Source organism: Misgurnus anguillicaudatus, chromosome 23, assembly GCF_027580225.2.
Source record: "Misgurnus anguillicaudatus chromosome 23, ASM2758022v2, whole genome shotgun sequence".
Classification (NCBI taxonomy): Eukaryota; Metazoa; Chordata; class Actinopteri; order Cypriniformes; family Cobitidae; genus Misgurnus; species Misgurnus anguillicaudatus.
In genome coordinates this window covers 4,032,008-4,045,784 of record NC_073359.2, presented here as the reverse complement: position 1 = coordinate 4,045,784, position 13,777 = coordinate 4,032,008, and the positions used below count along the sequence as shown (strand labels likewise).

The window sequence follows — 13,777 nt, the reverse complement described above, 5'->3', positions numbered from 1 at the left end:
CTTCAATTCTCTATCATAACATATACAAGTAAAACATAGTAAAAAAGGTGGACGTCCGTGACATCACCCATAGGAACATTTTTGAAGCAAATAGTATGCAGTGCCTGCCGTCACTTGCAGCGAAAATGGGTAAAGAGGCGGGACGTGGGTGAAGTTAAGCTGGCTGGTTGCTGAAACCACGCCCACCTAACTCGACTCTTGTGACGGCAATGACTGTTCACCCGTCACTCAAGTGACCACGCCCTTAATTATGCAGCACTTTAAGGTTTAATATCATTTAAACAGATGAGTTACAAAAAACTCACCCCCTCACAGTTGTCAGGGCAAAAACTATTTTTTAAAACATTTTTAAAAAACATTTTCTGCTCTAAAGATGGGCATTTTAACATGGGGTCTATGGGAATTGCGTCCGGTTGATGAATTGCAGTTTAAATCACTTCTGTATTGGCTTCATCAGAGAGATGAGAAGGTTGCCCCTTTTTTCTTACTATGGAAGTCAATCAATCAGTTGTGTGCTTAACATAATTTATCAAAATATTTTCTTTTGTGTTAATCAGAAAAAAATTATTTATACAGATTTAGAACAACATACGGATAAGAAAATAATGACAAAATTGTAATTTTATTGTGAACTATCCCTTTAATATCTTACCCATTGCAAGAAAAAAATCCAGGTTAGTTCATTTTAGGACATATTTTTTACTTCTAAACACAACACAATTTAATTCATAACACATTTAAAAACGGAAAATCACTCACAGCTTTGACCAAAATAATAACAGCATTGTGTTTTGCAATAAACCTCTGTTTTGGCGTTGTGTATTTTTACGCTTTTGTGAGGCTGCTTCACAGCGCGGAGCGTGCGGTCTTGCAGTGTTGAGAGGTCCACGTCTTTTTTGTACGTAAATACCATTTTGCCGCTTAACCGTTTATGGCTTTTGGCTCATGAAGCGATCAAGTTTTTGGTGTTAATAAAGTGTGAGGGTGCCGGTCCAAATAGTTTGATCTTTGAGGTAAAGCATTTAGATTTATTTCAGTTTATTATTGGATTTTTCTTGTTCGCTGTTTTTTTTAGTGCAAGATCTGGCAACACTAGTCAGCAAACGCTTGTGCCACTGTCATTTTCTGAACCGCGCAGGCAGAAGACTTTTTCCTCTTCTTAGCATTTATTTTTTCAGAAGAGAGACCTGTCCTTATTATGATGAACGTTTAAACACTTGATAAGTTGTTCAGTTCGGTTATGTACACACTGTGCAGAGTTGTCAATACCTGCATTTTGCAGGAGTTAATTCGGTTGTAGAATGCGGTTGTGAGTCCGGTACTGAACTGTGTGTGTACAGAACAGGATTAAGCATTAAAAGGTGAAGTGACAACCGAATTAATATGCAGTGTGTACGGGACCATTAAAGGCGGAGTGCACAATGTTTGAAAGCCAATGTTGATATTTGAAATCACCTAAACAAACACGCCCCTACCCCAATAGAATCTGGACCTTCTTTTAAAAGACCCGCCCCACACATACACAACCCGGCAAGGATGTCAGTTAGTAGACACGCTCCTTACTGCTGATTGGCTATAAGTGTGTTTTGATAGTCAGCCCGTCTCCTTTTCCAAAGCGTTTTTCAAACATTGTGCACTCCGCCTTTAACTCCACCGAAGGCTGCACGCGCCAGGCGATGTTCTTAAAATGACCGCTTGAGGGCGCTCAGATTTTGCAGATAATTTTTTTTAATCAAATGCCTATTCATATTGTATGGAAGGTATTTTTGGACTTTTATGAATTAAACGATAAAATAAAATTAAAATCGCAAAATATGTCCCAAATTTGAAAATTAAATGCTAAAATAAAAATTAAAACATTATATTAAATGATTTCATTTTTAACGTGATAAAGCATCGGCCAAATTGAAAAATTTAATTAAATTTATGATTGAGATTTCATTTTCCATATAATCTTGAGGCACGACTGACACAAAATAAAAAGTAAAGTAGCACTGGGTGTGAAAAAAACACTTTAGTTAACTGAATAAAAAATTAAAACTAATAAAATAACAACTCTGGCAGTTACGGAGAATTAAACATTTGTAAGAGCATTGGTGACCTGTAACTTCAGATTAAGACAAGTGCACTCATTTTATATGTAGCTTAGGATAGCAGGTAGAGTATTTATTTATAAGTTTCTATTATTTAATTCACATTTTAGTTTTGTAACATATTTATAGCCCTTCTTGCTATGTGGAAGCTGAACCAGCAGAGGTCACTCTATCCCCTTCTGTTTGAAGGTGTGCAGAACTTCACCTGCCTTCCAGCTCCTCTTTTTTATGACACTATAGCTGCTAAAAACTCTCAGCATCCACCATCTACTGTTACCCCTTCTGTGTCAAAACAAAACTCTTCCAAAACAAATCTATAAAGTTGTATACTTTTTATTTTCCTTTGCATTTTTCTCCAGTGTAATATACTTATTATGTTAGTAAAGTAGATGAAATATTTTTTATGCAGCTTGTAGTTCTCATGAGTTATGTAGACCTGTGTGTGAAACATAGTCTTACTCAGTCAAAAATGATCTCTAGCTCTGGGACTTTCAGATCTTTAAAGTTAAAGTTAGAAAGTTAAATCATTTAGTTTTTCTTCCTGGTACTCGCAAATCAAATCTATTACTTCAAGTGCATGCGCATTTGAATGACAGATGACACTATATGGAGATGCTGAGTTCCATTACATAAAATTACCAGGTACACAGTGATGATGCAGTTGCTGTGAAATTTACTATTTTATTCTATTACATTGACTACGCCAAAAGATAAGATATTAGATACACAAATTAGATTCACTGTTTAGAGTTACGCGAAGTGTAGCGTTTAGGACATCTGCTGTTACTCGCTGTGTAAATGCAACAAGAACAGCATATTTACACATTCAATGACATTTAAACAATTGCAAATTTTTTTTATTACAGGAAATATGTAATATGGCATTGAAGTAAGTGATTGCGTGAGTACCGCATGCATGAGAGAATTAGCATAAAGTTATAGTAAATGTAGCTAGTTATAATGTGAACGTGCCTAAGACTTTTTTCAGTAAGAACTGAGAAACAAAATAGAAAAATGTAGCCAATTACTAGTTTTCTTTTTTCATTTTATAAATGGAAACGATAAATGAAAATACAACTGGTTGATCGTTTTCCGTTTTTGATTTTAAAACGGATATGGAATGGACGGAAGATACCCAGGGGCACGTTCAAGCTCACACAGGTGCGCAACGTTTTGCTAAGGTTTCCGGGTTGAACCACATGTTTCCTGGAAACAGTGTGCAACAGGTTTTAGATGCGTTTTCTCTTGTTTGGTGTGTGTCAGAAATGTCGGCCCAATCAGCGGCAAGATGTATAAAACCACGCGGTAGTAAAGAGACATCTCGCTCAATGGGTTCAAGTTGGAATGTTGCCTTTCATTCTGGACGGTAAGGTCAGTGACTGTAACATCGAGGGTATTTTACAGTATTAAACACACATTTATAATGATTTCATCAGGCTTCAGAAACATTTTAAAAAGAACAGAAATAATGGCCTCTCAGCTACCGTAGTTGCAACTCTTGCGTCATCACAACAGAGTGTTCAACGCATCACTGTTTCTGTTAAATAAACGTTGTGCAACGTTTTGTCGGGGCAGATTTTCCCCTGACCCTGCCTGCACCATCTCGTGATCATCCACCATCTAGACTTTTGTTAAGAGTTACTAAGGTAAAATTAAAACAGCTTTTATAATGTTTAGTTTTACAATTAAGCTGAAGTTGACAATTAAAATTTTCCTAAAAGTTTATCTCACTGACCATTTACTGATAACTTTTCTGGGGAGGTTGCAAGCTAGTTCTAGATATTTTTTTTCACAATGGCTATGTTTACATGCACAAAATTTGTCAATCCGACTAAATTTAATATGATTGAAATCGTTATAACTGTGTGTTTTGATTATGCCTGCACTTCATGGTATACAACCATTCCTAAAATTTTCAAACAGAAGTTGCAGACATCACAAAACAAATAAGTGAGGCTTATTTTAAAACTACACCCGCACACACACCTCAACCCAGCTCATTTTAGTAGCCTTAAGTGGCTTAAACTAGAAGAAAGAGTAACATATATAAAAATGTGTATGGTACATAGAATAGTTAAAAATCAAATACCTACATATCTTTGTAACTATTTTTCTAAGGTTAATGCTGTACACAGCTATTCAACAAGGGGTAGTACCACTGATTTTGTTTTATGCAGATTTAAAAGTTGTAAGGGCAAGTGATCTTTTATGTATTCAGCAGCAGTCATATGGAATGCGTTACCAGCAGCCTTAAAGTTAACAGACAATACTAATCATTTTAAGTCAACCCTAAAGCACTGGCTGAGTAGTAGACAGTAGTAGTGTTATTGTATGTACTGTATTTTCCATTTTTTGTTTTATGTGGTACGTTTCTGGGGATGTTTTGTCCACGTTTTATGGTTTTATTTTTTGTTTTAATCATCCGCATATTCAAAATATATAATAATATTTAACTTAGGATATGCTTAACCCATATCCCTACATTTTTTAACATTTACACGCATCTTGTAGGGCACACATTTTGGAGGACCACAATGGAAATAAGCCTAATGGCTTTATTGTGTCTATCCTTTCGACTGATAATTGTACAAAGTCATTTTATGTATTTATTTATTTATTCATTCTTTGTACAATATATATTATGTCAATAAAGATCACTCACTCACGACGATACAGTTTGCATGCACCCAAAACATTGCAATCTGATTTAAATACTGTTTACATGTACATTATATAGAATACGAACCGAAAGTCTGCGCAAGCAAAGCCAGGGTTGCCAGACTCACATTTCAAAACCATCCGACTGGACGTTCAAAACTAGCCCAAAAGCATCACAATGACTATTCACAGACCAAATACCAACTTATCAACGAAATCATTTAATCTTCTACCCGCAGAAAAAAACAACTAGTGGAAAGAGTTTAAACAGTATCCCAAATCTAAACTCGAAAAAAGCAAAGGACTTGGCAACACTACGCTCGCGACAGCATCTCTCGTTGGAGTTCACGCTTTACTCTGTATACAAGTCAAAACTGAGTTGGAGTAGTTCTTAAGAAGTTTTCCGATATAGGTAATGAAAACACACTTTTCAAAAGTCACAACACTATTTTATTGCTTTAAGTAGCCTAATGTTTTAAAAGTAAACACAAAGGCTGCAGAATTTAGTACAGCGCGTGACTCCATTAATGCTGTTGTTGTTGCGTGTTTCTGTGACGAGATTCATAAATATAATATGTGAACTTGGAGCGCAAATGTTCTGCTTATGTGCACGACGTATTTTTGCATCCGATTGAGAAAGTCACAGTCAAACTAACATTGTGTTTTTTATCAGCAATAAGAAAAGTTCTTCTTTAATGTTTTGTAGCTAGTATATGTGAGTTTCTACAAAGAGAAATCATGAACTTCAGACTCTCATCACTGATCCTGCTGTTACACATTCAAGGTATGAAACACAGTTTTGTTGTTGTACTGAAATACTTCAATTCATTATATATTTGTTAAAAGTATGTCAGATTTTTACGGAAGCCGAGAGAGGACATGCACTATTATTATTTTTGCTTGCTTGTTTTCTCGTGATCACGACTTAATTTCTCGTGATCTCGAGATAACAAAAGTTGTTTTCTCGTGATCACGACTTAATTTCTCGTTATCTCGAGAAAACAAAAGTTGTTTTCTCGTTATCCTGACATGATAATCCAAATATCATAATGTAATTTCCTGTCAATATAATATTGAGTGTATTTTGAAGTGGACTGCTAATGTATATGAGTAACCACACGTGTAGCTAATGTGTAGACTTAATAAATAAATAAAGTTGGACGGTTCATGTTCGTGAATTTAGGGACCATCTCTAAAGTAGAACTGTACACGTTTCTATCTTCAATAGTATTTAACAGTTTATTTAAATAAATATCAACAATCTAAAAAGTGTGCATTATAGCTGACAACCACACAAACACGTTGGTTTTGTGACTGTTTGTTGACTTTCAGTCATTTCATTTAAATGCTGTTAAAAGTAGAAATGTGTATTGAGTAACTTAAAGACGGTCCCTAAATTCACCACTGTAAAATTGTAAATATTGACATCTATTTCCGCTTGAGCGAATCTCTGATCCAAGTCAAATCTCGTTTGTTCATCAATGCTAATTTAGCAGAATATGCTTTTGCTGTTTACAAACAAAACATCGAGTACACGTAAGCTTTAATCCCATCACAAAAATACAACTTTTGTTATGTCGAGATCACGAGAAAACAACTTTTGTTATTCAATTCAATTCAATTCAATTTTATTTATATAGCGCTTTTCAAAATACTCATTTGTTTCAAAGCAGCTTTACATTAATAAAAGCAGTAAAAGCACACAAAAACGACAGATAGCATAACATAATACACAATAGCATAAGCAGTCAAATTTGCTGCGGCTATGACGCGACATTATGAGCGAGCATATTACTAATGTTACGTCGAGAAGAAGAAGCTAAGTTAAGCCCAAGCAGGCTACCTCCCCGGGGTAAAAAACCCCCTAGGAGAAAAAAACAAAAACCCCGGGTTGTTTAGCCGAGGAAATAAAAATAAAAGTCCTAGGAGGGAAAAACCCTTGGGAGATATACATGTATATACACACATATTAACGGATAAGGAGCTTAAGCAGAGATTAAGCAGAGATTAAGCGGATATTAAACGGATATTAAGCGGGTCCTGCCGGTGGTCGTTGGTCAGGCATCAGCTGGGCATCACATTGAAGGACGACCAGTAGATCAGAGGTGTGCCGACTTTCACATCTACCGGAACAGGGGCTGTTTGTCCCATTGTCCTCAGGGTCAATGGGACCCAGGGACGAGACAGGGAGAGAAAAACAAAATCATATTAGCGTAGGGGCCGTTCACATGTAATGCAAGTGTCACACAGTGATGTGGTTGAATCAGCTTAGTTTCAGACAGACTAACTATTGCAGCATAATTATATTATCCACAGTTGAGGATTTTGCAAATTGGGGGCCCACTGCGACGGTATATATGGTAACTAAGGGTCACCTTCCGATTTTTAAGAGAAAATGAAACCTGTCGACCCGTTTGACTAAGGCCGTAACCCCACTGTCGTCGTTAATGCAGGTTCAGTGGCAAACGGGTCTATATTGCATACTATTTACAAGATCACGAAAAACGCCAACATCGCAACCTGACCATACGTGTCAACCCGTTTGACTAAGGCTGGAGGCCCCACTGTCGTCGTTAATGCAGGTTCAGTGGCAAACGGGTCTGTATGGCATACTATTCACAAGACACCAGAAAGCGCCAAAATCGCAACCCGACCATACGTGCCAACCCGTTTGACTAAGGCCGGAAGCCCCACTGTCGTCATTAATGGAGGTTCAGTGGCGAACGGGTCTGTATGGCATACTATTCACAAGACACACGAAAGCACCAAAATCGCAACCCGACCATACGTGCCAACCCGTTTGACTAAGGCCGGAAGCCCCACTGTCGTCATTAATGGAGGTTCAGTGGCGAACGGGTCTGTATGGCATACTATTCACAAGACACACGAAAGCACCAAAATCGCAACCCGACCATACGTGCCAACCCGTTTGACTAAGGCCGGAAGCCCCACTGTCGTCATTAATGCAGGTTCAGTGGCAAACGGGTCTGTATGGCATACTATTCGCAATAGAAAGAAAGCGCCAAAATCACAACCCAACCATACGTGCCAACCCGTTTGACTAAGGCCAAAAGCCCCACTGTCGTCGTTAATGCAGGTTCAGTGGCAAACGGGTCTGTATGGCATACTATTTGCAATACAAAGAAAGCGCCAAAATCACAACCCAACCATACGTGCCAACCCGTTTGACTAAGGCTGGAGGCCCCACTGTCGTCGTTAATGCAGGTTCAGTGGCAAACGGGTTTGTATGGCATACTATTCACAAGAACACGAAAGTTCCAAAATCGCAATCCGACTATAGGTTAACGAGAAATTAAGTCATGATCACGAGAAAACAAGCAAGCAAAAATAATAATAGTGCATGGCCTCTCTCGGCTTCCGTAGATTTTAAACTAGTTTAGTCTGATTTTATTTACATTGCTGTACTCCAAAGACTGGATACTGTTTGGATCAGTCTCTAAAATGTTTAAAGTGAGTTTGTGTATTTAAAACTGAACTGAGAGATTTGTATTTGAGAACAAAATTGATGAATCTGAGTTCATATCCTTATAGGACTGTCTGATTCTCTCATCTCGCTCTGTAATTTTAATGAAGTTACATACAGTAAACTACAAATATTAATAATGTTGCCGTTTCTTCTTCAGGGTTCCTTACATTGGATAACTTTAATGTAACCTGTAATAAACAGAATATTTGTGCTGTGAAGGGAGGAGTGGTGTCAGTGAGGTGCGATTACTCAAACATCAACATCACAACTGTGTTCTGGTTCAGTCAGAAACAGAGAACAAACTGGAGAAACAAAGATGAACCTGAAGATTTGACTTTAGATTCAGATTACTCAGGACGAGTGCATCAGAGGATCACTAAAGATTACTCAAAGCTCATAATACATGATCCGAGAGAGAGAGACAGTGGACAATATCAGCTCATGATCATTACGAAGGATGGAGTTAAACATCTCAGCTCAGTCACAGTCAATCTAACAGTCACAGGTACATTTACATTCTCATCAGTCCAGTTAAACTCTTTTCATTTCTCATCTAATGTAAGGTTTTCATTATTTAGTTTTACAGGTGAAGATGAATCCTGGACCTAGAGGACAGCGAGTAAAACTGAGCTGTGATTCCTCCTGCCCTTTAACATCTGAAAATATTTACCGCTGGTCCAAGAATGGACAACCTTTAAAAAATAGTCAAAGCATATTTGTGTCATCCAGACGAAACACTAACAGTTATTCCTGCTCTGAGCCTTTTTCAGATTTCTCTTCGCCTGTGTGTGAGTCTGACATTTATAAAATATTTATATTAAAATGGAAGAACAAACTTTGCAGTTTTCTTGTTGATTCATATACAGTATGAGTGTGTTTGTAATTGATTGTGAATGTTACAGCAGTATTTTGTGACTCTTTCAGGTCTTTCTAACAGTGGATGTTGGGGTGTGACTTACACCTCTATGAGTGTTTGTGCTTTAGTGGGATCAACAGTAGATATTCACTCTTCATACTCACATCCCACTGGAGATACAGTAGAGAAAAAATCCTGGTATTACGGTTATCGTGGGGAATTCAGAGATCTACGTGAGGATCCTCGGTTTTCTGGTCGTGTGGAGTATCTGGGAAACACACTGAGAATAAAAAATGCCAGCATGAGTGACATTGGACAATATCACTTCAACATCATCACTAACACATCAGATCAAGTTTCTAGTTCTTCTGGAGTCTATCTTACTGTTACAGGTAACTGCTCATAATAAACTCTCTGTAGTGCAGCACTCATTATACTGAAGCATTATAGCTCGAGTAGGAGTCTGATATCAGCATGACTGTGATTAGAGGTTTAGGTAATGCTTTATCAATTGAGCTAAATCAAAAATATGAGGCCCAACTTTGAAAAGTAATTTTATGTGAAATTTCAGCTACATGGGTGAGAAGCAGCCCAGACCCTGTGATAGATGGAGAAAAAGTGATATTACGCTGTTCAACTTATTGCTCATTGGATAGTAAACATACTTACATCTGGTATAAGAATGGACAACAGGTAACAGATGGATTGACATTATTAAACAAGCTGTACCTGGACTCAATCAACAGTGAGGAGCTACAAGAGTATTCCTGTACTGTAAGAGGTAACACAACATCTCATCATACATCTGACTTTACTGTTACACTGTAAAAAGTAAACAGTTGGATCAACTTAAAAAATTAAGTTGTTTCTTATTGTGAAATTCAAGTGAAATTTTAAGTTGAACAAAACTAGTTTTAGTTACCAACTGAAGTAACTCTTTAAAGCTTCAGTCGGCAACTCTGGAGGATTGAGATGATTTTGAATGTTTTCAATTTTTTGCCCCTCCCACACTACCACCGAGCAACCTCATATCGAGCTCGTCCTCATCAGTGCGTGTTTAAGCATACTTAATTACTTACATAACACTCAGAAATACAATAAATGGTTGATAAAGCACAATTACCTGTCAAGAAGAAATGTGACAAGCTCTGCATCCAGCTAAAACCCTTTAAAAGCTCATAGATCCCTCCACCTTTCAAATGCTGGTCCGATATTGATCCTAATTTCATTACAGGTCGCTTTCTATCTTCGTTTCCTTCTTTTCCTTGGTTGTTTTCTTTTCATTGGTTGTTCTCCTAGCTCTGGTTGTTAGCCAAGGAATTGAAAGTTTGTTAGTGAATGTTCTCTCCGCCATCAAGCTGCGTTCAATCCAACACACATGTGAACTTCAGGCAGATTCATGTGATATTAGGCTTGTTCGACTTCATGCAGCGGCACTAGAACCGACGGCCGGATGACGTCAAAGTACCACGAGAGTAAGACGAAATTTGACTTTGTATGATTTCTCTAATCATTTTCATTTTTTTCTTAAACTGTCTAATTTATGTTGTTCTATCGGAGTATAGTGTCGGTTTCAGTGAATATGATCAAAAAATCTTGCAGACTGCAGCTTTAAGTTGATCCAACTTTTCACTTGTTACAGTGTAAATGATAAAAAAGATAGTTTCAGTCATTGATGCTGATTGGTTTATTGTCAGCTATGACATCATCGCTGAGCTACTTTCAGTCTCACTGTGCAGCACTCATAGCTGATCATTAATATTGAAGTGAGATGCTACAAAATTACAGAAATGTTCAAGTACAAGAAATCTTAGTTAAATATTGCCTAATAAGTCAAATAAGTCACTGGCGCAGCTTCTGCAGGTTTCAAAGTCAGGTGTCGGTGTGCCGCGTTGTTTTGTGTATCATCATTACTGGAGAAACCCCTAAAAAAGAAAATGAGGTGGAATTACTATTTTCTAACGCAAGTTGTACTTTAAATGTACTAACACAACCAAAAGTGAAAGTGTTTTAGCGCTGCCAGTGGCACTGAACGTCATAGCACATCACTCAGAACTTTTGTGTTATTTTGAAAATATGCACACAGCTGTCATGATGGTTATTTGCTGAGTAGCGCTGTGATAACGGCTGCAGTGAGACTGAAATCTGAGAATCACAGAAAAGGCAAATTCTGAATCTTCTGCCTTTTCTGAATATAACTGAGTTTGTGTCTTTTTTTCTGATCCAATGGACAAAACAAATGCTTAAATACATAAAACTGTATGATACTGATTAAAACAAGGCTTGGCTTTCTGAAGGTTTGCTATACTGTAAATGTTTTAATAAAGCTTTTTGGTACCTGCCTTTCAGAGATATTTATCCACATATTATAGTTGCATTAAGACATTCATAATCGTCAGATAAATGTTATCTTTTGAATATATTTCTCTGTTTTCTGTTTTGACTGCAGTATGTGGTAACACTTTCTATGAAGTCTGTGTTTATAATGCATTATTGCAGGTATATTCCCTTATAATAAACATTATTATACTGTATGTTGTATTGTCTAATAAATAATCATTACAACAGTTACAATACATTATTTGTGGTTGCACCATTTATGAGTATGATGATTTATAACACATGACAAACTCCACATTGTTATCTTGTATTATAAGTACACGTTATCATGTATTTTAAATTTCATATATTTGCATTGTATAATATCTTACTACATCTTTGCATTTCTCACTTGACCTAAAGCAGTAAATAAACCATATGTCTTCTTATAAACATCCACAACGCTTTACACACAAATAATGAACCAAACCGAAAGCTACAGATTGGGCTTTAATGTTCTTTAAAGGGAGAACGTGTATGAAGTCCCCTTGATAATTTCTCTCTATATAATGACTGTCCCCTTAAATTGTTTTACATTATTTAAGGGTATAGGGGCTATTCTGGTCAGAATCTAGAATGTGTTAACATTAAAAAGTTGCTATGTTAAAGCGAGGCAGAGCTGAAGTCTATTTCAACATTAAGATGTCTCTTTGAGGTGTCGTAACAGAAAACAGCTTGCACTGACAAATCTTAAAACATATAAGTGTCATTGTTTTGTCTCAAGATGCACATCTGTAATGTTTTTGTTAGGTGTGTTTGTGAAAACACTTCAATGTCCTAATTTAACTCCTGGTTAACCTAAAGATTTTGCTTTTCCTATCACCCACTGCTTTCTGAAAAAGAAATGACTTCATTCCTTAAAAACGTTTCAGACTCTATTAATTCACTGATCTGGGGAGGGTGCTAGTACAGTAAGTACTTGATATGTGCAGGCTTTTCTTCACATTGACCTGATTTTAAAAAAGAAGGAACTGAGATCATCATTTGCTAAAACTTTACAAACCACTGCTGCATGCAGCGATAACTGCACAACAACTGTACTGTGTGTCAGGAACAGCGGACAAATAAACCCAAAAGCAAGCGATGTCGGGGGGTAAACCAAAAAACACTTTAATAATTAACAAAACAAAAGTCCACGAGGGGGCAAACAACAGTAAACAGGTTATATAAATACACTGGACAGACTTAACACACAACTAGACTTGACCTTAGACTTTGACACTAGACTTGAACAGCAAATACAAGCTGATATCAACACACCATGGCAACGTGTTCCCACACATAACATGGTACTGTCAGAATCCTGTCAAATAGAACTAGACATTAAAACAAGACAAGATTCTGACAGATCCTGACACTGTGTAATGAATTCATGTTTCATCTTTTAATTATATGCAACTTAAGCTAAATGAATTTTCTGGGCTTTGTCTTTCTTCAGATACAATGAATAAAACCAATAAAACAAATGACAGAAACAATAAAGAAATGGACAGTTCAGTGTTTCTGTCTCAGTTTCTCATCGTAAGAGATTTGTGGATGTGGTAAATAAATTATCAAGTAAAACAAATAGAGGTGAGAAATAAGAATTTTATTAATTATATAAATTACAGACTATAATACAATACACTAATGGTCAGATTTTATAACATTATCTTTTTCTATGTGTTTGTCACTGTTAGACTCACATGTCTTGTGTGTTGTAAGGGTGGATTCACTACAGTGGTTCAGTCTGTAGGAACGCCTAAATGACTGAGAAATGTTAACAGCAAGATATTATAAAACTGTGTATTTCTGGTCAATTATCACCCTTCTGGAACCTATACCAACGACGGAAATAAGTGCAGTTATAATAGCAAAATATGTGGGAGAGCATTGCTAGAATATAAATATATTGAATTGCAATATGTAGCGTTTAAATATTACCTTTAAATCAAAACTAAACAACAGATTGGTAAATTAAAAGGTTTAATAACAGTACTGACTTAAAGTTACAATTGAAATGGTTACACTTTAAATGCATGAAATGGTACTTAATACAAACAATTGACTGTTTCCAATGTATGTGAGATATTACCTGATAAGATAGAGAAAGAAAGAAAGTTTAGAAGAAAGAGAATCAACATTAAGAACTGGAATCTAAACCCAAGAACTCAGGTAAAGAAGAAAAGCAGAGGGCAGAAAGCAAATGGCCAATGCCAAAAGCCCAGAAAATCATGAAAACCGAGACCTATATTCTCTTTCCCTTGACCATGTGACTAAACCTAACATCATACATTCAAACTGACCAATCAGAAGACCACACCT

General features: G+C 36.6%; 1 protein-coding gene across 3 annotated transcripts in view; it reads left to right on the top strand.

Moving 5' to 3' along the window:
* The window catches only part of LOC141359296 (sialoadhesin-like), a 155,631-nt gene that overhangs the window by 125,261 nt on the left and 16,593 nt on the right, over positions 1-13,777 (top strand). For 2 of the 3 annotated variants that reach the window (XM_073861526.1, XM_073861527.1), the window contains 3 exons: positions 8,817-9,026; positions 9,163-9,486; positions 9,666-9,875. In XM_073861526.1, coding sequence (XP_073717627.1) covers positions 8,817-9,026; positions 9,163-9,486; positions 9,666-9,875 — 744 coding nt within the window. Of the gene's footprint in view, positions 1-5,414; positions 5,536-8,395; positions 8,744-8,816; positions 9,027-9,162; positions 9,487-9,665; positions 9,876-13,777 lie in introns of those variants that run through there. The other variant, XM_073861525.1, reaches the window with a different exon arrangement.